The sequence below is a fragment of the Populus euphratica genome, unplaced genomic scaffold (assembly GCF_000495115.2).
Source record: "Populus euphratica unplaced genomic scaffold, PopEup_1.0 scaffold271.1, whole genome shotgun sequence".
NCBI lineage: Eukaryota > Viridiplantae > Streptophyta > Magnoliopsida > Malpighiales > Salicaceae > Populus > Populus euphratica.
Genome location: NW_011499926.1, coordinates 586,932 through 611,791, shown reverse-complemented (window position 1 = coordinate 611,791; position 24,860 = coordinate 586,932). Strand labels below are relative to the sequence as shown.

General features: G+C 33.9%; 4 protein-coding genes across 10 annotated transcripts; 2 read left to right on the top strand and 2 right to left on the bottom strand.

The window, feature by feature from the left end:
- Nucleotides 1-607: 607 nt before the first annotated feature.
- Nucleotides 608-5,278, bottom strand: LOC105135696 (shaggy-related protein kinase alpha). Of its 5 annotated transcripts, none has more exons than XM_011040708.1 (14): nucleotides 5,044-5,278; nucleotides 4,311-4,439; nucleotides 4,017-4,194; nucleotides 3,823-3,915; nucleotides 3,375-3,434; nucleotides 2,978-3,250; nucleotides 2,659-2,733; nucleotides 2,289-2,345; nucleotides 2,064-2,204; nucleotides 1,924-1,974; nucleotides 1,664-1,759; nucleotides 1,489-1,572; nucleotides 1,064-1,166; nucleotides 608-968 (listed from the first exon to the last, which is right to left on the bottom strand). In XM_011040708.1, the coding sequence occupies exons 3-14, from the start codon at nucleotides 4,128-4,130 to the stop codon at nucleotides 886-888; spliced, it is 1,230 nt and encodes a 409-aa protein (XP_011039010.1). In that variant the 5' UTR covers nucleotides 4,131-4,194; nucleotides 4,311-4,439; nucleotides 5,044-5,278; the 3' UTR covers nucleotides 608-885. The 5 variants fall into 5 exon arrangements, with proteins under 5 accessions (XP_011039010.1, XP_011039009.1, XP_011039011.1 ...); XM_011040707.1 differs by having other exon boundaries at nucleotides 4,328-4,439; XM_011040709.1 differs by having other exon boundaries at nucleotides 4,017-4,191; nucleotides 4,328-4,439.
- An 8,017-nt stretch (nucleotides 5,279-13,295) lies between these two features.
- LOC105135695 (polygalacturonase At1g48100-like) lies at nucleotides 13,296-15,842 on the top strand. The gene is made up of 6 exons (XM_011040703.1): nucleotides 13,296-13,803; nucleotides 13,927-14,094; nucleotides 14,321-14,365; nucleotides 14,452-14,659; nucleotides 14,754-14,835; nucleotides 15,174-15,842. The coding sequence occupies exons 1-6, from the start codon at nucleotides 13,378-13,380 to the stop codon at nucleotides 15,700-15,702; spliced, it is 1,458 nt and encodes a 485-aa protein (XP_011039005.1). The 5' UTR covers nucleotides 13,296-13,377; the 3' UTR covers nucleotides 15,703-15,842.
- A 2,252-nt stretch (nucleotides 15,843-18,094) lies between these two features.
- On the top strand, nucleotides 18,095-20,553 carry LOC105135694 (putative pentatricopeptide repeat-containing protein At3g49142). The gene has a single exon (XM_011040702.1). The coding sequence runs from the start codon at nucleotides 18,323-18,325 to the stop codon at nucleotides 20,354-20,356; it is 2,034 nt and encodes a 677-aa protein (XP_011039004.1). The 5' UTR covers nucleotides 18,095-18,322; the 3' UTR covers nucleotides 20,357-20,553.
- Nucleotides 20,554-21,278: 725 nt separating this feature from the next.
- On the bottom strand, nucleotides 21,279-24,448 carry LOC105135690 (uncharacterized). 3 transcript variants are annotated; one of them, XM_011040693.1, is made up of 5 exons: nucleotides 24,247-24,445; nucleotides 23,110-23,450; nucleotides 22,883-22,987; nucleotides 22,744-22,791; nucleotides 21,279-21,793 (listed from the first exon to the last, which is right to left on the bottom strand). In XM_011040693.1, the coding sequence occupies exons 2-5, from the start codon at nucleotides 23,374-23,376 to the stop codon at nucleotides 21,554-21,556; spliced, it is 660 nt and encodes a 219-aa protein (XP_011038995.1). In that variant the 5' UTR covers nucleotides 23,377-23,450; nucleotides 24,247-24,445; the 3' UTR covers nucleotides 21,279-21,553. The 3 variants fall into 3 exon arrangements, with proteins under 3 accessions (XP_011038995.1, XP_011038996.1, XP_011038997.1); XM_011040694.1 differs by lacking the exon at nucleotides 24,247-24,445 and adding an exon at nucleotides 24,014-24,194; XM_011040695.1 differs by lacking the exon at nucleotides 22,744-22,791 and having other exon boundaries at nucleotides 24,247-24,448.
- Between the last annotated feature and the right edge of the window lie 412 nt (nucleotides 24,449-24,860).

Sequence of the window (24,860 nt, the reverse complement as noted above, 5' to 3'; positions counted from 1 at the left end):
ATATATATATATATATATATATATATATATTAAGAAGAATATATAAAAAAAAAAGTTTTAAAATTATTTTGAGATTTTATATATATTTTAAAAATACATGTATAAAAAAAAATTTTAAATTATTTGGAGATTTTATATATATTTTAAAAATATAAGTATAAAAAAAAAGTTTTAAAATCATTTGGAGATAGATTTTCGTTGATGATACGGTGCAGTGTATTTTAACTTACTGATGTTTTTATAATTTTTTTTTTATTTTTAGCACTAATAAAACAGAATAATAATAAAAAAAATTAGTTCAATATTTTTCAATTAAACAAAAAGTTCGAAACACCACTGAGAATTAATCTTCTAAATTAAATTCAATTAATAAGGTGGTTTAAGTTTCAATCTCACATTCATCTTCAAAAAAGATGAAAATCTGGCATGTTAGACGGATGATAGGAAGGTTTACTCTAAATCCATTCAACGTTTTTACTCAGCAATTTTGGTTATACGGGTCTAAACTCGTTATGGATGAACAGTTTGCATTCAATTCCCAGGAACTATGTTCGAGAGCAAACCACAACAAACAATGAGGAGATCTACGACAGACGAGTGAACCACGTGAACTGCCAGGACGAATTCAGGAACACTAAATCACATTTGATCTTTAGCTGTTTACGAACATTACAATATTCTGTGATACAGGAACGTACACGGGTAATCAGAACACCCATGGAGGCTAGGGCAAACATCAAGTAGCATGTCTCTAAATCTGCGTTTACATAATAGAATAATAGGATACAACAAAGATACATAGAGAACCAAACATCATAGATAAGGTAGAACAATCATAGCTTCCAGTTCGGGACATCATTTAGCTCGGTTTCTAACACAATAAAATCATAAACCGAGAAAGGGGCATTGCTTTCTTGCATGCTCGGGTATCAATTTGACCAGTGTCTCCACTGAAATTCCCTTCAATTCTAGCAGCAGTAGAAACAACAAATGGTAAGCATCATGATTAATGGATAATAAACTGCAGTTCACGAAAACGATTTCCTCTATAATAATTTCATACCATGAGATTTGAAGTTAAATAAAGGTGGGAGGAAACGCCCATTTGGCAGGCGGGTGTTTTGATCACGGAGCTCATCAAAAAAGGGATGTGTCAAGGCATCCAGCTGCAACCAAAGTAAATAGTAGTAAAAAAAAATTAATCAAAGAAAGAATAACAAGCCCAGAGGGCATGATTGCAATAAGCACATAACATGGTCAGTTTCTATAATAAACATTAGGTAAAAGCATCTAAATTGAGTAATTGATTAACATCAAACAGCAACCAACTCCATATTTAAATGACAGTTTAATGCAGCTGTTAGGCCTTCAAAGTCAAATAGCAACAAGTTATTCTTGGGAAAGAAACGACGTTCAAAGAAGGTTATCGTGAACTCACAAAAATTATAGAATCAAAGGAACCATAACCTAGTCCAGAAAAATACTCACAGCAGTGCACCGTAGGTTAGGGGAGTATTGTAGTAATCTAGAAACCAGATCAACTGCTTCAGGAGGCATGCGCTTGTGGAAAATCTGAAAGTGAAACCAAAAGGAGTTAATGGGTGGTAAGAGTCAAGAAAGCAATAGCACAAACCATGAAACATTCATCTAGAATTGCTAATACCTTGTGCCAAGGATGAGCTTTAATCTGGGGGAATTTGTACTCTGTATAATTCGGGTTCATGCATTTAATTTCCTCCCTTGTTGGAGTACCCAAAACCTGGAAAATAATGGCATCTTATTAGTCAAAATAAATCAAGGATAAAGTAAGTCCCAACAGAAACGCACATTTTACCAAAGTGTAGACAAAGCCTTTTAATGAGTAAAAAGCTTAACTTAATAATGCATAGACAGCTATTAAAAGGTTCAGGATACTAAATTTACCTTGATAATCTCCACAAGCTGGTCGACTCCACTCTCACCAGGAAAAAGAGGCTGACATAATCGATACATTTATTAAGCTTGTCATGGAGATCATTTATGTAAAACAAATAAAATACACCTTGTCCACAAAAGCTTCCTACCTGTCCAAGCAATAGCTCAGCAAGGACACAGCCAACAGACCAGATGTCAATAGCTGTCGTGTATTCAGTTGCTCCAAATATAAGTTCAGGTGCTCTGTAATACCTAGAGCAGATATAAGATATATTTGGCTCCCCTTTTACCTGTCAGAAGAAACAGCATCCCACTGAAAATAAAAGCAAACATAAACACCAAAGAGATAAAAAATACCAAGGAGCAAAGCATACCAAGACTTTTGCACTTCCAAAATCACACAATTTAACCTGATGTGTATGAGGATTCACCTGCATCAAGAAAAAAATTGAAGATAACTTTAGAAAAAAATTCTGACATGGAATAAGAGACCTTGTAAACAACACAAAGATTGTGTCCTCCAATAACAAAGGATAACCACTTCATTTGTGCAAATCAAATTACAACCAAATATTTATTTTTTTTTTTTTTTTCAGAGCTTTAAATTTCAGAGTATTTTTTATTTTTTTTTCAGAGCTTTAAATTTCAGAGAAGTGAGACCCTTATGAGAAGACATATTTCTATATTTTTACTACAGTTAAACATATACAGGTATATGCCTAAAAAATGCACACGAACTCTTACCAAAAGGTTTTGAGGTTTAATATCACGATGACACACTCCAATTGCACGGTGGATGTATGACAATGCCCTAAATATCTGCCAAGGATCAACATTTTAATATCTTACCAATGTTCAACAATACCTCCAAGAAGATACTGTTCCATGCATTGACATAAAAACTCTAGCTGCCTTGGGAGAAAGAAATAACAAAGTAATGGATATAAAATGCCCAAAAAAAACAGATAGAAGAAAGAAAATGGATCCACAAGAACAAGGTCATCTAAACTGTAACTTAAGAGAAGACAATTGTAAAACCCAATTCAATTGATCAGCTCCATACCTGATACGTATAAAGTTTGACATATATTAGTGGCATCTTCTGATTCAACTTGCTATAATGTTTAATCACACGATGAACAGTTTCTGGGACATACTCGAGAACCAGATTAAGGTAAAGCTCATCCTTCTCAGTTGTCGAAAAGAAGCAATGCTTTAAAGAGACAACATTCGGATGGTCAAGAAGACGCATGGTTTGCAGCTCACGGTTCTTATACCTCTTATCTTGAAGAACTTTCTTTATAGCAACAGTTTCACCAGTCTCTAAGCATTTTGCCTAAAGCCAAAATTGCAGAAAGGCAAAATGGAAACATGAGCACCTGGTGAGAAAGTCTGCAAAGGAAGTAACATTACACTATTGATGAACATTCAGGAAAACACTAATGTCTAAAACAACATACCTGGAAAACAACCCCAAATGAACCATGTCCAACAACACGCTCAGCCATGTAACTTATAGTCTGCATGGTTTAAATGGAAGAAAAACATATTAACTAAGAATAAAAGAAGCATAATACAACAAAGTGAATGGGACATGCCCTGATAGACAAACCAAATTGCTGTCTTTAATTAGAAATGGAGAAGAATGTCTTAGAAAGGGATCGGTTATGTGGTGAAGTTATGGTAAACTCATGGCACTTCGAGGATAACAGTAAATATCAAAGTATGGAGAAACCATTATGGAATTCTCCTAATCATATCTGTTGAGGCTTCGATAATAAAAAGGTGAATAATGGGAGGAAATGGTGCCAATTGTTTAAATCAGAATACATCCTGAGGACTACCCCTCAAACTGCAAGGGGATTTTGACTTGCTAGAAGATACGAAGAAAAAAGACAACAATTATACCTGCTTTGGCTGGCCATTTCTACCACCAATTGTTGTTACTATAATATGACCTGTCTCTGTACCATTACCATCCACCACTGTTGCCTCCATTTCCTGAAAAGCATACCTGAGTGAGTGACTGCATCCGAAATCCACTAAAAACAACAAAAAGAGGCATAAACCAACGACAAGGAAATATGTGCTGATTGCCATACTTTGTCATCTCTAATTTTCATGTCATTCATTTCCTCTGGTAACTTATCCACACCAGCATTATGGACACTAGCTTCTCTTAATCCCGAAGAAGGTGCCACGCCCACAGAACCCATTTGTTAGACAAGAACAAATTATTCTGTCTTACTCTTGAACTTCAATGCAATTAAACATTACCTGCTGGAACGGAGAAGGTTAAAAATCTCAGCAGACAGATTTAGTTGCATCAAAATACATATGAAATACTTTCATTGATTCTCCACAAGGTGCAGTAACAGAACTAAACCAAAACCCACAAAAGGAAAGCTAGTACTCGAACAAAAACTCGGACTCCAAAGTTTATCCAATTCACAGCTTAAAAATCAATGACCGGTGATTATACATAGCACAACCAACAAATCAAGTCAGGCTCTATAATTAAATTCCTGCACAAAGTTCAAAATCAAAATGCTCAAACACCAACACAATAGAACACAAAGACACAAGAGCTCTGTAAATTCCCACAAAACAGAAGTAAATCAAGTTTTCTGTACAAGTTTATTGCCACAAAGTCAAATACTTTCGCCACAAATCACCACAGATGAATAAATTAAAACATTAAAAAAAAATGACATGCAAAATGGAACCTAAAAAGGGTGTTTCGATCTACATAAGACATAACTAACCAAAAAATTACTAGCTCAAACAAAGTCCACAACTTTCAATCTAAGATCTAACAACGAAAACAAACAAATCCTCCCAACAAAATTCCCAAGACAGAAATTTTAAAATACAATCAAAACCCATAAACATAGAAAAAAATTCAAGCTCCCAAAGAACATAAAAAAATTAGAGCCCAGATGCAAAACTCAAAACTTTAACAAGATCCAAGATAACCCATCACAATTTGATCCAAAACCAAGAAACCCCGGGAGCCAAGACATACAATCTATGTCAAAAAAACCCAAAAAGTCTCAATCTTTTCACGCTTAAATAAAAAAGATGCCAATTTTGAATAAAAAGAGAAACAGAGAGAGTAAGAAAACATACCAATTGAGCCGGAAAAAATCCTGGGTATTAAAGAAAGTGCCGTTTTGAAGGTGGAGATGAGGAAGAGGAGGTGAGGATCAGACAGTGGAGAGAGAAGGTGGGGAAGACAGATCCATTTTTGCGGGCAATAACACAACAAACTGCCTTCCAATACAATACACAAAAGAAAGTGCTTTCTTTCTCTCTTTCTCTTGTGTTTTTGTTTTGTGTGTTTTTCCTTCTTTTTTTAAATTTTTTTTAATTTTTTAAGGTGCGCTAATGTGCTTGTGTCAGTCCATTAGGTTTAGGTTTAGTTAGGTTTTTCTTTTTTTCTATCAATTTGAACTGAAATGATAATATGAAAAAAAATATATACCCATTGTATAATTAATATACTTTAAGAATAAAGACAGATATTTATAGGAAAAATAATAATGAAGAGTTGCTATGGCATGATTAAGGTTTGGCTCGGTACATGAAATAAAATACTTTAAGAATAAAAACAACAGTATATTTTTTTTAAAAATATCTTTTTAAATTTTATTTATTTATTTTACTAATATATGATTCAATTCACATCATCCAGGCCTTGAACAAAATATATGTGTATTCATTCATAAAATTGTTTTCATGATTTTTTTTAATTAAATCCAAATTCAATTCAAGGGGTGTATTCTTATAAAATAAAAAAAACATCCACTCGTGAGTACTGTGAAAATAAAGATAATTTTTTATTATTATCTAGAAATAAAAAAAATAAAAATAATTAACAAAGTTTTTAAATACTTAAAAAAAACAATGGTATGTCCAACTACTTTAATCTTCTTGTTAAAAAAAAAACCATAAACAATGGTATATCTGAATACTTTTATCCCAAAGAATATTTCTTTTTATTAATACTAGTTTATAAATTAAAAGAGAAAAATAGCTAATTTCCCTTTTTTTGGAATGGAGACAATAGCATAACACATATCTAATGGGAAAAATTAAAATTATTGCTTTTTATTTTTTTTAAAAGCAATTCCATTTTTTTAAAATGATATAAAAAGGCAGCGATCAATTTATATTTTTCTTGACTCTCACAAAATCAATTTATATTTCATTACCCACTTCTGATCATGGAATTGCACGATCAATTTATATTTTTCTTGACTCTCACAACAGCAGCAATCTATACATTACCCACTTCTGATCATGGAATTGCAGGAAAGGCACTTCCCTCTATAATTTCATAGACGACGACCTTGATGAAGAAATTATTGGTTTGAGAGATGATTTTAACATTTAAAAATATGTATGTTCGATGATTTCTTTCTTCCTTTCCTTTTTCTTTTTAGAAAGAACAAGACAACCCACTCTACTGTTTTGCAGTCAATCGTTCACAAACGCAATTGCAGCGCAAGGGAGGAGTAGCTTTGACAATAATTTTTTATTTTTTTTATTTTACCATTCAAAGTCCAAAGCCATGCATGAAACTTGATTATTATATTTTTTTTATTTTGGTTGGATGGTATTTTAATAGGACGAGGGACATAATTGTAATTGCATTTCGATAAAAAAAAAAGGAAGATGATCTTGGCACTGGTTGCCCCACCCTACAAGGGCAAGTAGGAAAAGGGCAACCACAAAGTACAACAGTTCTCACATTCAAGGGTAGCAATCATGGAGGAAAGTACGATTCTACCCTTGAGAGGAGGTCTGTAAAGTCAATGGGTGCTGAGGAGATTAGGCAGGATGCTGTGATATGGTGGGACCAGATGGAAGGCAGATTCGGACAATAATACATCATGTGGTTGTGGGCGACAGCCCTTCTTCTTCAAGCCTCTCTAGCATTTAAGTGTGCGTCTAGTGGCAGTTCTTCCTCCATCACAGCTCATCCTCGTATTTCACTCGTTGCGATTGATCTCTCGGATATCCCTAGCTGGGCGTATTCCTACTTGATCGTGGATCGGATAAATATTTTTTCAATGTAAAATATTCTAAATTGTCTAGGAATTGATACGCAGTCACTCGCCTGTTTGAATAGATTTAAAGGTAATAAATATGATAAGTAAAAATATTTAAAGAATTTTGTAATAAATATTAAAATAGAAATATATTAGATAGGTTTGGATTAACTTAAATTAACCTATTAATTCACTTATAAGATTATAAAATCATGATAATCTCATAAAAAGTAAATTAAAAAAACTTAATTTCTAATAAATTTAATATTGAAAGATGAAATTAAAAAAAATACAATTTAAAAAAAATAAAAAAATTAACTTGGATGTCAAACTCATGATCTGAGTCATAAGACCAAGATAATCCAATAAAAAATAAAGCAAAACAAATTATGAAGGTCAATTATCAATCAACCTAGTGTTGAAAGATAAAATTAAAAAAATCAATTAAAAAAGATACAAAAAACAATTCGAGTTAACCAGGGTTAAACTATCAAACTTATGATTCGAGTCATGAGATGAAAATAATCTCATAACAAAACAGAGCAAAACAAATCATAAAGCATAATCTTCAATTAACTCCATGATGAAGGATGTAATTGAAAAAAATAGCTAATTAAGAAAAGAAAAAAAATACTTGAATTAATCTGTTAAACCTGCGGTCTGGATCATGAGTATAAGATAATCTCACAAAAAATATTTATAGTAAAAAAATATTTAGAAATTGATTCGTTGTGACTCGATTGTCTTGAAAAATTTAAAAATAATCTGAATAACTAGTAAAAATATAATTTAACTCAAAAGATATTTTTTAATAAGTATTAAGACAAAAACATGAGGGATCGATTCGAGTCAATATAGGTTAATATATTAATCTATTTATAAACTCATGAGATCATGATAACCTCTTAAAAAAATCAAAATAAATTACAAAACTCAATTTTCAATAAACTCAATGTTGAAAGATGGAGTTGAGAAAAAATCAATTAAAAATGGATATAATTAAAATTAACTCAAGTCAATCTTGGTTAACATCTCAAACCTGTGACTCGGGTCATGAGACTAGAATAACTTAATAGAAAGAAAAGCAAAATAAATTATGAAGATCAATTCTCAATCAATCTAGTATTGAAAGTTAGAATTAAAAAAAACAATTAAAAAAAACATAAAAAATAACTCAAGTCAACTACGGTTAATCCACTAAATTCGTGACTCGAGTTATAAGATTAAGATAACCGTATAGAAAGTAAATCGAAATAAATCATAAAACTTAATATTTAATCAACTCAATAAGAAAGGTTATAATTAAGAAAAAAAATTAAATTAAGAAAATAAAAAATTAAATAAATTTATCAAACCTGGGATCTAAATTATAAATTTAGGATAACCTCATAAAAAATAAATTAAAAAATTTTATTTCTAATAAAATTTAATATTGAAAATTGAAATTAAAATTAAAAAGACAAACCTAGATTATAGGGAAAAAAACAACATTATTATAATAAATAGTATAATAAAAGGAGGTGTAGAATAAAAATCTCTTATTCTTTAGTTTTTTTTAAAAAAAAATTATTAATTAATGTCAATGTTAATTCTCATTAAATATCTCCTCTTTATTGATGAGTGGTTTGTACTTGACTTTTCCTTGTAATGCTCCACATGGAGACGAATGTAATCACCATTTGTATGCTTCAACACATAGAGCATATACATGTGAGGGGCGTCCCATCTTGCAGTTTCTGGATTTGTTTGATTGCAATGTAAAATGGACCCTCAATAGACACAGATTTCCTTTCGCCGATTCTTTAAAGGATAATGAAGGATGCTGCTACTTGTTCTTACATTACCTCTGCTAGGAATCACAGAGAGATAAGGTTAGACTCGGGAGCTGGCTTTGAACTTACCTCCTGGGAAGTAGCGGGGTGTAATTTATGTCATGTCTCGTAGATAACCAGCAAAGTCATCTCTCAACAAGTAATCCATTCTTAAAACCTCCTCATCATTCCTCCTAATTAACCCGATCAACTCCCTCTTCTTTTATTTTCTCTATCCCATTTCAACCCATTCCTCTCCATGCTCTCATGCATTCTCAGAGCAACATGCCTATCCATCTCCAGCGATGCATTCTCAATCACATATCAAGAATATTGGTGTGTAGCTGGTGTTATGGTGTCTTGTGTTAGCAAGAAAGATAGCTTAAAAAAAGTTTATGAAAGGTGTTTGTTAGTTATATAAAAGAGAAAGTAAGTTTTATATTTCTTGAATTACATCAGATTAATTTTTATTGAACATTGAAGCATTTATTTATATAATAAAAATGAAATTGAATTGTAAGAAAATCTCTTTTTGTATCATTTTTTTTTGTTACGAATCAAAAGTTTGATTTGGTCGCATCCATGAAAATAACAACTAATAAAAATCTATTATGATTATTGAATTATGCTTGGTCAACAATTTTTGTATTGACTCCAAAGCTATAAATTTCTAATTTTTATCTTAAATACTCAAATCCGAACTTAAAAAATGTTTTTGTTAGAATATCTGCACAAATAACTATATGCTTTCTCTTATTGTTCCATATACAAATCTACTATAAGCTCTATCATTCAAAGTGTTTGGTTTGCAGTAACAGCAGCAACTATATATTTTGTTTTTGTTGTAACTAAATTATGATTTCTTACTTCTTCAAAAACCATGAAAAAAGCTCTAGAATCAAAACTGAAACAATATTTTCTACCCAATCATTATCAAAATAACCATGAAAATTGAGTTTTTTTAACTTGACGAATATGATTTCATCATCAATTGTACCTTTTATATAGCTAAAGATTTTGTTTTTTGCAACTTGAAAATGAATTTTACTAGTATAATTTATATACTTGAATAACAAACTTGTAGCAGGTATGATATCTAGTTTGGTTGTTATTAAATACATTAGGTAACCTATTAAGCTCTTGTACAACTTTTCATTTATCTTTTCAACTCCATTTTCCTTGCAATATGCTTTTGATACATGGAGTTGTAATAGGCTTACACCTTTCCATGTTGAATTTCTTGAAAATTTTATTTGCATATTTATAATAGTTTAGGAATATCTTATTTTGTTTTTGAAATATTTACATGCCGAGAAAACATATCATTTTTTTAAGGTTTGTCATTTAAAAAACAATCTTTATCTCTTTTTCCTTCCAAAAGTTTCTTCTAGGCTTGTTGTTCTGCTTTGTTTTCTTGTTCCTACCACCATGGTTGTTTTGAGGTTTGGCGAAGAAAGCACCCTCCACGTATCATTCTTGTCTCATAAGCTTTCTTTGCTTTTATATCTATAATATATTTAACAATTCTGTTAAGATAATAATTAATAAATCTTTTGAGTTTTTCAAAAATAAAATTATAGTCTTATAATTTTTAGAAATTGTTACAAGCATCTTTTAAACAGTTCTAGAATCAGAAAAATCAGTATCAAAGAGTCTTACATTGTTGATAATGTCAAGAAATTTGTTAGAATATTCCATAATTGTTTTTGAATTTTTCATCTTTTACATCTTAAATTCGCTGATGAAATTCAGTATTTGTATCATTTTAATCCTCTCATTTACTTTGTATTCCTACTTTAAAAAATTCTAAATTTTTATAGTTGTTTTTAGAGTCATTATCTTGTTAAAAATAATAGATAAAGCAACCGCAAATAAAGTTGCTATTGCTTTTGATCTTCTTTGCTTTCTCTTTTTATGATTTTTTATTTAGGCAATAGTTGAATTGCCTAGATGGGGTGGAACTTCATGTATGAATGATATTTCTAAATTTATATTGGATGTGTAGTGTTAGATGATAAATGTTTAGAGGTTATGTTTTGGCTCTCTTAATTTCACAATCTCTCAAAATATTTAGAAATGATATCAATTTATTGGTTATACAAAAGAGAAGAGAAAGCAAGTTTTATATTTCTTGAATTGCATAAGATTAATTTTATTGAGTAGAAAAACAATTATTTATATAATAGAAATGAAACTAAATTGCAAGAAAGATTTTTTTGTTACAAGTGAAAAGAAGTGGTCATAGCCATGAAAATATCAACAAATAAAAACTGATTATGCTTATTGAGTCATGCTTGGTCAACAGTGTTTGATATTTTATTTTTTATGGCGTTTTGCTTATTGAATATTCAACACGTCTTCGCTATCATAGCCTAACAAAAATTCCAATAAAAGAAAAATAACTGATAAAGATAATCCTAACTATATAAAGATACAATATAAGATATTTGATTCAAATAAGAACTCAAAATCTCCCAAGTCATTAGAGATTCTAATTCTGCCGGTCATTCATTTCTGACTTCAAATTGGTTTCCGCCGTAACATGGAAGCTTGGTTCTCATCACAGAAATATGTTCACTACTAACTGAAGACTGTCCTGTCACTAGCAAGTACTGGATCTTCTTGTTGGAGTAAGACGTTCAGTACCAACTGAAAATTGTCTTCTTGCCGGAGGAATATATTCAGGACTGCCAACTGAAGATGGTGTTCATGGTGGAGTATCACTAAATTCATTAACATCCCGAGCCCACCACTTGAAGCTTGGATGGGACCTTAACTGACTAGCCATTTCGGGGCTCTGAATGGAAAATGGCGCTTCAAGTCTATAGAAGTTGTAGTAGAGATTGGAAAGTCTTAATTTCAAGACTTCAGAAGAGAAGATGATTATCCAAGGAGAGTGAAGATTCATGCATGGCAAATTAGTATTGCTTCAAATTTTAATACTCTGCTGATGGAAGTGGAAGTCAAATGTCTGTGAATAGTAAACTCACTGGACCACCAATTCTATATATCATGGAAGGTGGACGGCAAAATGCCATGCGGAAGATGGAGGCAAGGAGATGGAGATAGACTGTTACATTGAAAGGAAGAATGCTAATCTGGGTTTCTTTAATTCTGTGTGTCTCACATGTCTATCAATTTGTTTTAGCAATGATAATATTGAACAATGAACTGAATCCACCCCACTTTGACGTTTTTTTAATGTAATATTCTGCTATTTCATCTCTTGTAATACATTACAGGCATACATGCATGGCAGCTGTAATATAAAACTATTCGTTAAACTAACTCCACTCCTCGAACTGCTATGGTAGGGCAAATCTACTATAAAACTGAATCTGATATAAGCAGCTTGCTTGTGACATGGAAGGAGGTAAAGTGATCACGCTCAACCGCCCAAGAACTTTGAGCCAAATGATCACTATCCATTTTGCCTCCCACTTCCAACCTTTTTTATTTGAGATGTTATAAGCAGCTACCTTGCTTTAAGAAAACCTTAAGTGGACATTGAATAGATGTCAGCAAAACAAGAGCAAAGGCTATTGGTTAGCAAGCTAGCTGAGTTTCTGCCAATAATTTTTTTAAAAAATGATTGCTTTCTGTTGACTTATTCATTAAAATAAAAAAATATATCTAGTGGGTTGTTGTCCCATGCCGGCCCATGTATGAAATTGAAAACATTCTTCTTTGCCATTTCCACTTGCTCTAGCAAATGCAGCAAGTTGATTTCTCTTTATTTTTCATTAAATCCCAATTCATATTCATATTGCATAAGCAATTATGAATTTCCCTGTGACTCTCCATTCTTTTCAACTTCTCTAATTTTACTTGAATGCTGATGATCAAATAACACATCCTTAATAAAAAAAATTAATATCTTATCTAAAAAAGTTGGTCCGAAGATATATAGTTTTTATGATTTATTAATTAAAAAGATTTGCTTCTTTATTAGATTCTTAAATCTGTATGCATTAATTTGATGTGATTTTAAAAATACAATGATAAAGAATCAAATTTGAATTAATTAACATGAAAATTGATTTAAAGATATCTTTAATACCATTGCCCTAAGAACAAAATACTAATCTCTAAATGGAATTGGTCGGTCTCATGCCTCCATTATACTATAGATAGGCTTAAAAGCACAAGCACATACAAAATACCTCCTCTTAAAAAGGAGCTTCCACTAAGAATTCCTAGAGTATAAAAGCAACCTCCATTGAAACAATTCTACGCACTATATGTCCATACAGGATATCCTCCCTTCACCAAGTTGATGTTTATATGTATAGTGCTTCAAGTGGTCACACACGCACACGTCGTTAAGTGTTTTCAACTCCCTAAAACGTGGGTGCCTTCGCCTTCTCTTTGTCTCCTCCTCTAATCTCTTTCTTTACTCGTGAAAAAGCTCCATCATCTTTCAAAACTCAACTTGTCTTCTTTGAATTCAATGTCCAAAGCGTGATATCGACCTTGGCTACACCTAGTAACCAAAACAAAACCCTATTCTATCCTACTCAACTTCAAACTCTCTCTTTGTTTCTATAAGTAGACCATTACCTTTTTAGCTTCACTTACATTGATTCCCTCATCGTAGTATGGTAACCATGACATTGTCTAAAATTTTCCTTTTAGCTTTTTCTTTCTTCTCTCTCTTATTCTTTACTTACACTGAAGGGAGAGTTCATGCCAAGAGTAGATTAAAACACTCGGACATTGTTTCCAACGTCTCACTACCTCCTGCTCCTGCTCCTCAGGCGCCTGTTAGTCCAAGTTATTATAAAGATTCTCCAAGTCCTAGTCCTAGTCCTAGCCCAATTCAAAGTATCGCAAGGGTTTACAATGTGCTATCTTTTGGTGCTGTTGGTGATGGTGTAACAGATGATACAAAAGCATTCAAGATGGCTTGGGATACTGCTTGCCTGCAGAATGAATCAGCTATTCTACTTGCTCCTGATGATTATTCTTTTATGATACAGCCTACTATCTTTACAGGACCTTGTAAAACTAGCCTCGTGTTTCAGGTAATGTCAGTAAAATAATAACTAAGCTATGACTGGCTGTAAGTATTTTGTTATGCAATTGAATTCCAATATACATTATTAAGTGGGAGAAAAAACTGACTGGTTATTTTGCTTTATGAGAAGATTGATGGAACTATAATGCCACCTGATGGACCTGAATCATGGCCTAGTAAGATGAACAAGAGACAATGGCTAGTGTTTTACAAGATCAATGGAATGTCAATGCAAGGAGGTGGTGTTATAGACGGGAGAGGAGAGAAGTGGTGGAATCTGCCATGCAAGCCTCACAAAGTAAGTCATTTTAGGCTCTATTCGACCTGTGAAAACACTTTTCAAAATGAATTTATATTAAAATTATTGTAATATACTTAAAAAAAACTATTAAATCAATAATATTTTTAATATAAATAACTACTTGCAAACACACACGTGGTACGCGGTTGGTTAATTTCTTTAATAGTTCTCTCTTCTTCTTCTTTTATCTCTCTAACTAACTTGCTATGCTTGCAAAATTTAGGGGATTAATGGCACAACACTTCCTGGTCCTTGTGATAGCCCAGTTGTAAGTAAAAGAACTACTTCAGCATCATGAATCAAGGGTTTCATGAAATTTTATAACCTTTTGTTTTTGCTCTATAATTAATGAAGGCTATTAGGTTTTTCACGAGCTCCAATTTGACAGTCCAAGGACTCAGAGTGAAGAACAGTCCCCAATTCCATTTCCGGTTTGATAACTGTCAAAATGTTATTGTACAAATGCTTAGCATCAAATCACCACATCGAAGCCCTAACACAGATGGGATTCACATAGAGAACACATACAATGTCCAAATACATAACTCTGTTGTATCAAATGGTATTAATTCCTTAGACCTCAGAACTTTTCTTCATCATCTCCTTGAATATCCACTCTCTGAGTTCCATTATTTCTTCTGCCTTTTCTACTGCAGGTGATGACTGTGTATCAATTGGAGCTGGTTGTCATAATGTCGATATAAAGAACATTACCTGTGGTCCCAGCCATGGCATAAGGTACATTTTGCTAAGCTTTTGCCTAAATACTTTCTCCCCAAAAGAAGAGTACAGAAGTTAGGCGCCTCCAAAAAGGGATTCTAATGCTCTAATTTCAACTTCTTAGCTCAACTTAGAGTGATCCAAGATTTTTAATGCTTTTTGACACATTGATAATGTCACCCCCTAATCTATCCATAAAACTCAGCAACAAATTCGACGAAAAGTAAACAGGAAAATCTGGCAGCAGTGAGGGAATCGAATTTGCTTCGTTGCCAAAGTCATTTATTAGCACTGATTCGAGAGATGTTCAAAAACATATGGCCAACATTTGGTGTCTGATATTTTTGTTGTTGCAGCATTGGTAGTCTTGGAATCCGCAACTCGCGAGCATGTGTGTCGAACATAACAGTGACAGATTCAGTAATCAAGGATTCCGATAATGGTGTCCGAATTAAGACATGGCAAGGAGGATATGGTTCTGTGTCTAAAATCACATTCCACAACATTCACATGGAAACAGTTCGCAATCCAATAATCATAGACCAGTATTACTGCCAAACCAGGAATTGTACAAACCAAACTAGTGCGGTTTACATTTCTGATATTTTGTACACAAACATTAAAGGTACCTATGATAGTAGGAGTCCACCTTTGCATTTGGCTTGCAGTGATTCAGTTCCATGCACCAACCTCAGGTTATCAGAAATTGAGTTGCTTCCTTCTCAAGGACAATTTATGGCAAATCCATTTTGCTGGAATGCTTATGGGGCAATGCAGAATCTTACCATTCCACCAGTTTCTTGCTTGTTGGATGGAATCCCACAATTCTTACCCCAGAACAATATTGATCAGTGTCAGAATAATTTGTATCAGACCCGTATGTAAAGTAGATTTAGTTACATGTCAGAGACCAAAAGGCTAGCTATCATTGCATAACATGGAATTAGAGGTTTTAGTTCGACAAAATTGAACCCTATTTCATGTTTCAAACCTTATAATGGAATGGAGATGTCAGATTTCTTGGATCTACAAAGACAAATATATATTAATAATTTGTTTTCGGAATTGTTTTGAAGTGAATTTATATCCTTTTAAAAAGATTCTAAAAAACATGGCTTTTCTATTCGAATTATTTTTGTCTCCTTTTGTTCTAATTCAATAACCAAATGCTATAAAAAAACATTTTCAAACGATAATTTAGTGTAAATTTAGTAAGTTGGCTGGGTAGCAAGGATGAATCATAGTTAATTTGCCAGATTCCAAAAGGACACCAAGGCCCAAGCTGAGGAAAGGGTCTCTTTGGGCACCAAGAAAGGATATTTTTCTTTAAGAAAATTGGGACCGGAGGAGCCAAACTTGTCCTTTACGGCACAGACATAAATTCCCTTCCTATAGTTCTCTCATTAGAGACACGAAATAACCCCCAGTGGGCTAAATGGGATGGATGAGAAGGCGAGCCCAATTCTCTACTGAATGAGTAGTTGCCTCATTTTCTAGACTGCAGCCATGCCGAAAGATTAGCCTAAGAACCTAATATTTTCTCTTTTCCACTAATTTTCAATTATGATGCAATTAAAATACTTTAGGGGCACAGCTGATACTACAACAATAGTTGGGGGATGGATTTGAAGTTTGCCTGAATTGTTTTAACCCAAAATCCTGATGCTTGATGAAGGACTCGGTATGGTGAGCAGAGCCATAACCATAGTGTCCTTTACCTACCAAAAATGACAAAAAGAAATTCTTACACCAAACATGACAATGATTACTATTTTTTGAAGTTTTTTAATTATGATTTCATCTATTATTTAGCTGGAATATACTCATATTTTTGTGTCCAAACTGATTTACTCAAAGTAGAATAATCGGATTAATTAGTAACAATAATTATTGTTGTAGTTGATTAGTGCATTGATTCTAAAAAAAATACAAGGGTAGTACGCCATGCACTTCTCCTACAATACTTCTTCAATTCACATCTGTTGATCTTCAAGAGTAGTTACCAACCCTTTTTGCCATGGATAGAGTTGGTTTGGTTGGAGCAGATAGACTCGCCTATTGTAGAGCATTTGATATCACATACAAGGCTCCATCTGATGAAGCTGAGCTGATGCGCATTGTTGCTACAGCGGCAGCCATAGATGACACAGAACCAGCTGCTTCAGGTTCCCAAGGGCAATGGAATTGGAACAATTCTCTCCCCGAACAACAAAGTAACCGCACCGGAGGTCAGAAACGTGAAATGGGGTAATTGTCTCTGGTACAGATCTTATCAGGCAATTGGCTAAAGAGCATGAGATGCTAATAATTACTGTGGAAGACGGTTATATCGAAATGTATCTGACCTACATCCAAATGGTGTGTGCTTGATTTCTTGTCACAAAATAACAGAAGAAGAAGAATTGTTTGAGTAACTTGTCAACATTGTAGTTTTACATGTAGCAATATCTAATTTTAGAATCCAGAGAATTGTCATGATAGTAATTTAAGGAAGATTAGCTAGAAAGTGCATGTATCTCAGCCTAGAAGGTGCAGCTTTACCTATTCTTTTATCGTCACTGCATCAGACCACTATTTAACCTTAGTATGAACAGAAGTAATCTTTGCAATCTTGTTTGTTTCCAAAGAAATCATCCTTCTCATTGTTAGAGATGATCGTTGTTTTCGCCAATTTCATGGTGGAACTCGCTGCTGTGCAGGCTATTAATGGTGACTGATTCTGAGTGACTACTCTGTTGTGATACGTTGCCTTGCTCATCATGTTGTGTTAAGTCACAAGATATATAGGCTAATTATTAGAAAGCCATGACTAAAGGCTTTGAAACTGGAAAGATTTAGAAGGGATGCATTCATCATTCTAGAATTGTATCCAGTTCAACTGTCAAGCCTAACAATCCATTGGGTTGCATATAAGAAAGAGCCCTCCAGAAACTGATGGCCCATTTGGTAACCAGAAACATGAAGGTAGGAATGGAGTTCGGGAAATCATGAAGTTGATGAAACGAGGACTGCTACTCCATCTTTGAGGAGAAGCAACATTTCTTGCTGGCACAAGATTCCAATTCAGGACGCGACATTGTATCGAAATCCTCAGTGAACATGTTAAATCTCAAAATCGAGGTTGCGCATGGGATATATAGCATCATAGTCTCTTTGAAAGAATTGGCTCTAGGATTCAATGTGGAGTTACATTTCGTCCTGCAAGACAGTGCCAAAGAAAAGAATAGAAGCTCCCTTGGTAGTTGTCTACACATTATTTTTTATGTTTTACATGATTTATTATATAAACAAAAGGGACTAAAAACATAAAACACCATGTAACCTTTATGTAACACATAGAAGAAGAAACCAAGAATAAATCTTTACAGATAACTAATTAAATGTTATTAAATGTATAATTTGTAGTTTTATCAAGTGGGTCTGTAATCTTTATCAAACTATATATAACTCTGTTTCACAGTTGAAGTGATACGACAATCAAAATCACAGGCACAAAGATTAATTCATGAAAACATTTTCTTCTTTTTCCCGCCAATTTTCAACTGCTAAACAGACAAAACCCTTTTCTTTAACAACCCAAAACCCACAAGTTTCCCCAAAATTCACAGCCCTAACAGAAGACTTGTGTAATAAAATTTTGGACGAAAACCCAGATGCCAAAACACTTAAAAAGCTCCATTCCAAGATTTTCATTGACCTAAACCTTCACCCAAACCCTTCACTTGGCATCAAATTAATGAGGGCTTATGCCGCTTGTGGTGAACCATGTTACACACGCCACATATTTGATGAAATTACTGACAAAAATGTTGTGTTCTTTAATGTCATGATTAGAAGCTATGTTAACAATGGTTTATACCAAGATGCTTTACTTGTTTTCAAAACCATGGCTAATCAGGGATTTTATCCTGATAATTATACTTATCCTTGTGTGTTAAAGGCGTGTTCGGTGTCTGGGAATTTGTGGGTTGGCTTGCAAATTCATGGTGCTGTTGTGAAACTTGGGCTTGATATGAATCTTTATATTGGGAATGGGTTAGTTTCCATGTATGGGAAATGTAAGTGTTTGGATGCGGCAAGGCGAGTTCTGGATGAGATGCCAGGGAGGGATATGGTTTCTTGGAATTCGATGGTTGCTGGGTATGCACAAAATGGGAGGTTTAATGATGCATTGAAACTTTGTAGGGAAATGGAGGATTTGAAGCTAAAACCTGATGCTGGCACATTGGGAAGTCTCTTGCCAGCTGTGACGAACACATCTTGTGATAATGTTTTGTATGTTAAGGACATGTTTGTGAAGCTGAAAGAAAAGAGTTTGATTTCTTGGAACGTGATGATAGCAGTGTATGTGAATAATGGTATGCCTAATGAAGCAGTGGACTTATATTTGCAGATGCAAGTGCATGGGGTTGAACCCGATGCTGTCTCTATTTCTAGTGTGCTTCCTGCTTGTGGGGACCTTTCAGCTGCGGTGTTAGGAAGCCGAATCCATGAATATGTTGAAAGGAAGAAGCTTCGGCCAAATTTATTAGTGGAGAATGCATTGATTGATATGTATGCAAAATGTGGATGCTTAAAGGAAGCAAGGGCAGTATTTGATCAAATGATGTTTCGGGATGTTGTGTCATGGACTTCTATGATCTCTGCTTACGGCATGAGTGGACAAGGTAAGGATGCTGTTGCTCTCTTTAAAAAGATGAGGGACTCAGGTTTTACTCCAGATTGGATTGCTTTTGTTTCTGTTCTAGCAGCCTGCAGTCATGCAGGATTGGTTGACGAGGGGAGGTATTGCTTTAATCTAATGGCTGAGTATGGGATAACTCCAGGGATAGAACACTATAATTGCATGGTAGATCTATTGGGACGTGCTGGGAAAATAGATGAGGCCTATCATTTGACCAGACAGATGCCAATGGAGCCTAACGAAAGAGTTTGGGGGTCTCTGTTGAGTGCTTGTCGGGTTTACTCTAACATGAAAATTGCACTTTTGGCTGCTGACCACCTGTTCCAGTTAGCTCCTGAACAGTCAGGGTATTGTGTGTTGTTATCCAACATTTATGCAAAGGCTGGAAGATGGCAAGATGTGGAAACGGTTAGGTCAATCATGAACAGCAAGGGAGTCAAAAAAATTCCAGGCAATAGCAATGTTGAGATCAACGATCATGTTTACACCTTTCTTGCTGGTGACCAGTCTCATACTCAATCAAAGGAGATCTACAAGGCGTTAGATGTATTAGTTGGAAGAATGAAAGAATTAGGTTACATGCCTGAAACTGATTCTGCTCTTCACGATGTGGAAGAGGAGGACAAAGAATGCCATCTAGCAGTTCATAGTGAGAAGCTGGCAATTGTGTTTGCCATTCTGAATACAAACCCTGGAAGCACAATCAGAATTACCAAGAATATTCGTGTTTGTGGGGATTGCCATGTTGCTACGAAGCTTATATCCAAGATCGTTGAACGAGAGATCATCATTAGAGATACTCATCGTTTTCACCATTTTCGTGATGGGGTTTGCTCCTGTGGGGACTATTGGTAACTGATGCTGAGCATTGCAAGTCAGAAACATAATCTGACATGATAAAGGACAGTTCTGAATTGTGATTATAATCATCTATCTTAGATTATATCGCGGATTAGGATTATTTTTATTAGTGTTGCACTTTTAAGGCTATGAATAGAAGGTGTATTGAGAATGTATAAAGCCATAAGAAATATAAAATATCTTACACCTTTAAACTTTTCTAACCTATTTCTCTTTTTAGCTTTCGAGGGTGATTGGAAGTTCTTTTTAGCTTTTGAGGATAATTAAAAGTACAATAGTAATTATTTTTTAAAATATTTTTTTATTTAAAAATATATTAAAATAATATTTTTTATTTTTTAAAATTAGTTTTAACATCAATATATCAAAATAATCTAAAAATATTAAAAATATATTAATTTAAAATTAAAAAATATAAAAATTTAAATTTTTTAAAAACACTGACCACTCACAAAGCCACAACTTCAACGTTGAAACTGGAAAGAGTAGGTGGCAATGCATGTAGCATTCTAGATTTCTAGTTCAGATTTCAAGCCTTAACAATCCATTAAATGGCTCAAATTTGATAATTCAAGTGTCAATTTAAGAAAGTTGAAGTTATTCAGGGCAAGGGATAGAGGATACAATGCAAGAGTTTTCAAGAACTGATGGTCCATTTGGTTACCAGAAACAAGAATCCAAGAAGGGAAATCAGCAAGCCAGAGTGGATCACGAAGAAAATAGAATGGCATATTGTCTTCCATGTTTGTGCCTTGCTACCTTTTGAGAGTCTTCACATTTTTTATTATGAGATAGGATTTCATATTCCAATTTGAGAAGGGTAAAATTCCACCGAGTTGTCGACAAAAACCCTTTCTGGAGCAATATTGAAAGCACCAATTGGTGGAGGTAGAAGCTATGTAATGTGTACAATGAATAAAGATAATAGCGAACTGAAATCTTATTCATTCACATAGTAAACTGGTATTCAAGAACCTTTCAGTCAGTTGCCAAACCTTTTGGGAAAGGTCGAAGAAAGTACATGAGAAGTCTTTGAGCAACCAATTAGCACACTTTTTTTCATTCACCATACACCCATTCGTTTATTAGAACATTTCGATACAAGCATCCATCTTAACAATAGTCATCCATTACTGTACAAGCTTAAATGCTTGTGGAGATTAAGAGCAAGATGGATGCTAAAAGATATTACTAATACAAAGAAGCAAGTACCTCCAACAAGGAAGCAGCAAATTGCATTTGCGTCTCCTCATCTATGGTCAAGAACAGAGGTACATGCACAAAGAGAGACTTTGTCCCATTTTGCTCTGCGAACCGAAGTGAATGGTAGTAAACATAATTGCATACAAATCGGCCTGCATCATCAGATGTCATCACCTCATAGCCTTTCTTTTTCAAGATCTTTGTGAGCTCCTCAACAGGAAGAGTGGTCTGTGAGCATTGAGAAGAAGAAACCCTTATATAAAGTGCAACAGAACAAAGGCAACAAAAATAAAATGCATCCAACGATATCTCTACATCCTACCTAAAAACAGAATTAGAACCTAGTACAGTATTTTTCACGGCAAAACGTCCTAGACAAAGAAAAGCAAAGAAGCTACAAGCAGAGAGGATAGTTCTCTCTTCATTTCATTTGCTTAGCCTGGCTCTGAAAGGGTAACTCCCACATAATAAAATAGATTCTAGTTTACATAATTTAATGGTATAGTTATTAGCTTCCCCTGATCCAATTTCTCTTCTTAATGGCAAAGAAATTGCAAAGAAAAGAAATATTGGGATCCATAAACTGATGGGTGACATGATCCAAATTACTGCCACAGGAAATTTCTTGATGTTTACGTTGCCTTTGACAATTTGAATTAGTATCTGAACAGTTTAAGATGTGATTGTCCCAAGAAACAGATGGACAACAAAAAAGTGCACCTAAAAAATCAATCGCATAGTTCAGATACTTCCTATTAGCATAAATTGTGTGGTATCAAGTCATGTCAGCTTTCAAACTGAAGAAAGTAGCACAGAGGCTTCCAATGAAAGAAGAAAAGCCAGCTTCTATTGAGCACCAAATCAATAGCATAGAGGCTTTACGCCACCAAATACCTTTGCTTTACAAGTAAAGGAACACTGGAAAGAAAGGAGAACTGGCCATGGAATATTCTGCTACTTTGGTGCCATTAAAAAGATAGGATGTCGTGTAAAACAAGGAGCATTGGATACCAAAAAAAAAAGGGTCCAACCCCAAAGAGAAGAAAAAAACCGAAATCATAATAAGATGCAATAAAAAAAAGCACTAACAAATTGATTATTTCTATTTGCCAGGCGACATAGCATCAACTTTTTGAAAAATGAAGGAAAAGAAAAGGTAAATTGAAACCCAAATATACCTCTCGAACTCGTGAAATTCCACCATCTGAAGGAATGATGGGTACTTTCTGCAAACCAAAATAATGGAACTCTAAAAACACCAAAAAAAAAAAACCCCTCAAAATCACTAAAAGAAAAGACCTTAATGATTTGTCTTACCTGTGGCTTCCATCCCAACTCATCTGGACAGCGAAAAGTAGCTTCATTGACAGCTTGATGCTCAATGGCAAATCTTGTTGCCCCGCTATTGACCCCAAAGTGTAGCTGAACGAATCATTTGCAAAAACAGTATCAAGTGGTACGCAGAAAACATAAGATGTTGGAAGGAATCAGACAAGCAATATACATGAAGCTGAGATATGAAAGAAAAGATATATGGATGATACCCAAATGACTCTTCCAGGACTTGAGGATTCAGAATCCTTCGAGTTTATGGAAGATTGAAATATTTGGTAAAGTGGAGCAACCGCTCCTTGTCCTGCAGTCTCAAGAACACTGCAACTCCCCAGAATCACGCCTTTTGGCATGCCCTTCTTCTTCATGTACTCTTTTATATTACCAACAATTGCCTCAGTTGGATTCTCAGCAACTCCATGGAATTTCTTGAATCCAGTCACATGGACTGTTACAGCTGGAGGCCCTTCAGACCCCATTAAAATTCACTTTTTCAAGATTTACTTGATCGAAAAGGTACTATAGCATGAAAATTAGATTGAAAACCAAACACCTGCATGATTCAACAAAAAATCAGGCTCATCAGCCTCGCAATTAGAATCAGTTAGGGATAATAGAACATAGAACTACTACAATTCCAATCATTAACATTCTAAAAAAAATTACAATGCCCTTATCCCTTGTTATAGTCAGTGACAAAACAAAAACAAACTCACCCCTTAAACCTAAAATCCTATCAAATTTGGCTTAAAAATTATAGAAAATACATCTGCAGACATAATTTAGCTATCATGGCAATGAATTTCAATAATAGAAACACTAAATGACTGGACCCTGAGCAATTCTACTCTTGATGAAACAAAATTTCACGACTTTCTGCAACTTTATATGGAGAAATTGACAATCCAAGTACTATACTGACGGAACCAATACCCTCAATTCAAGATAAAACACAACAAAGGAGTAAAGTTTACGTCTTTGTTGATCAAAGGAACAATAAACAACGAAAACCATCAGAATTAAAAAAAAAAACTAATAACATATCTTAAGATTCTGCAGATGAATCTGATAATCTAATCCAGAATCATTTAAGTACACAGCTCAAAAAGATCACACCTTTGAAAGAAAAAACACAACCCCAGATGAAATAAACCACTGTAAATCCAACTGTACTCAAAATTCGAGTTGGTACACAATCAGGAAACAACTGATCAAGGCCCACCCAGATGACCATATATATCAGAAAAATAATCAAAACCCAGAAATCGATAAAAACAAAAGGGACCAAAAGCATCTATCTTGAAATTCAAAAAGAAGAAAAAGATGAGACCTTTCCTAAATTTTCTTACCTGTAATCTTCAAAAGAAGGAAAGTAAGAGAGGAAAGATAAAAAGGGTAATGAGTGACTCAACCACCACTTATCTATTGAAAAAAGTTGATTTAACACTAATGACGAACTGATTAAGATTCCAATCAATTTATAAGAAGAGAGAGAGGGAGAGAGAGACAAAGGAGTTGAAAAATATTTTTTTCTTGATAGGTATTAAAAATATTATTATTATAATAAAGAATGTGGTTTTATCGGAGAAGGTTCACTTAAAAAAAACAAAATATTTAAGGTAAGTAAAAATAATAATACAACAAAAACTACATGTAATTTAGGTATTTTTTATTATTTATTTATATCATTATGGTAGTAAAATATAGGAGTTACCTTTGTTACACATATAGAGAAATGAAAAGCATAACATTTACCGTTGGATTAATAACGTATTTGAAAACGTGATTAAAATTATATTTTTTAATATTAGCATGTAGAGTTCAAGTTCCCAATGGCTTCTCCATTGGCAGAAGAAGGTGGGTGGCTAGGCCTAGGGCCTAACACTGTCTATCCATTCATTGACGAGTGGGAGAGCACTTTGGCCTGCTGCAAGGAATAGCAAAGGCTAAAGAGCGGTTGGTT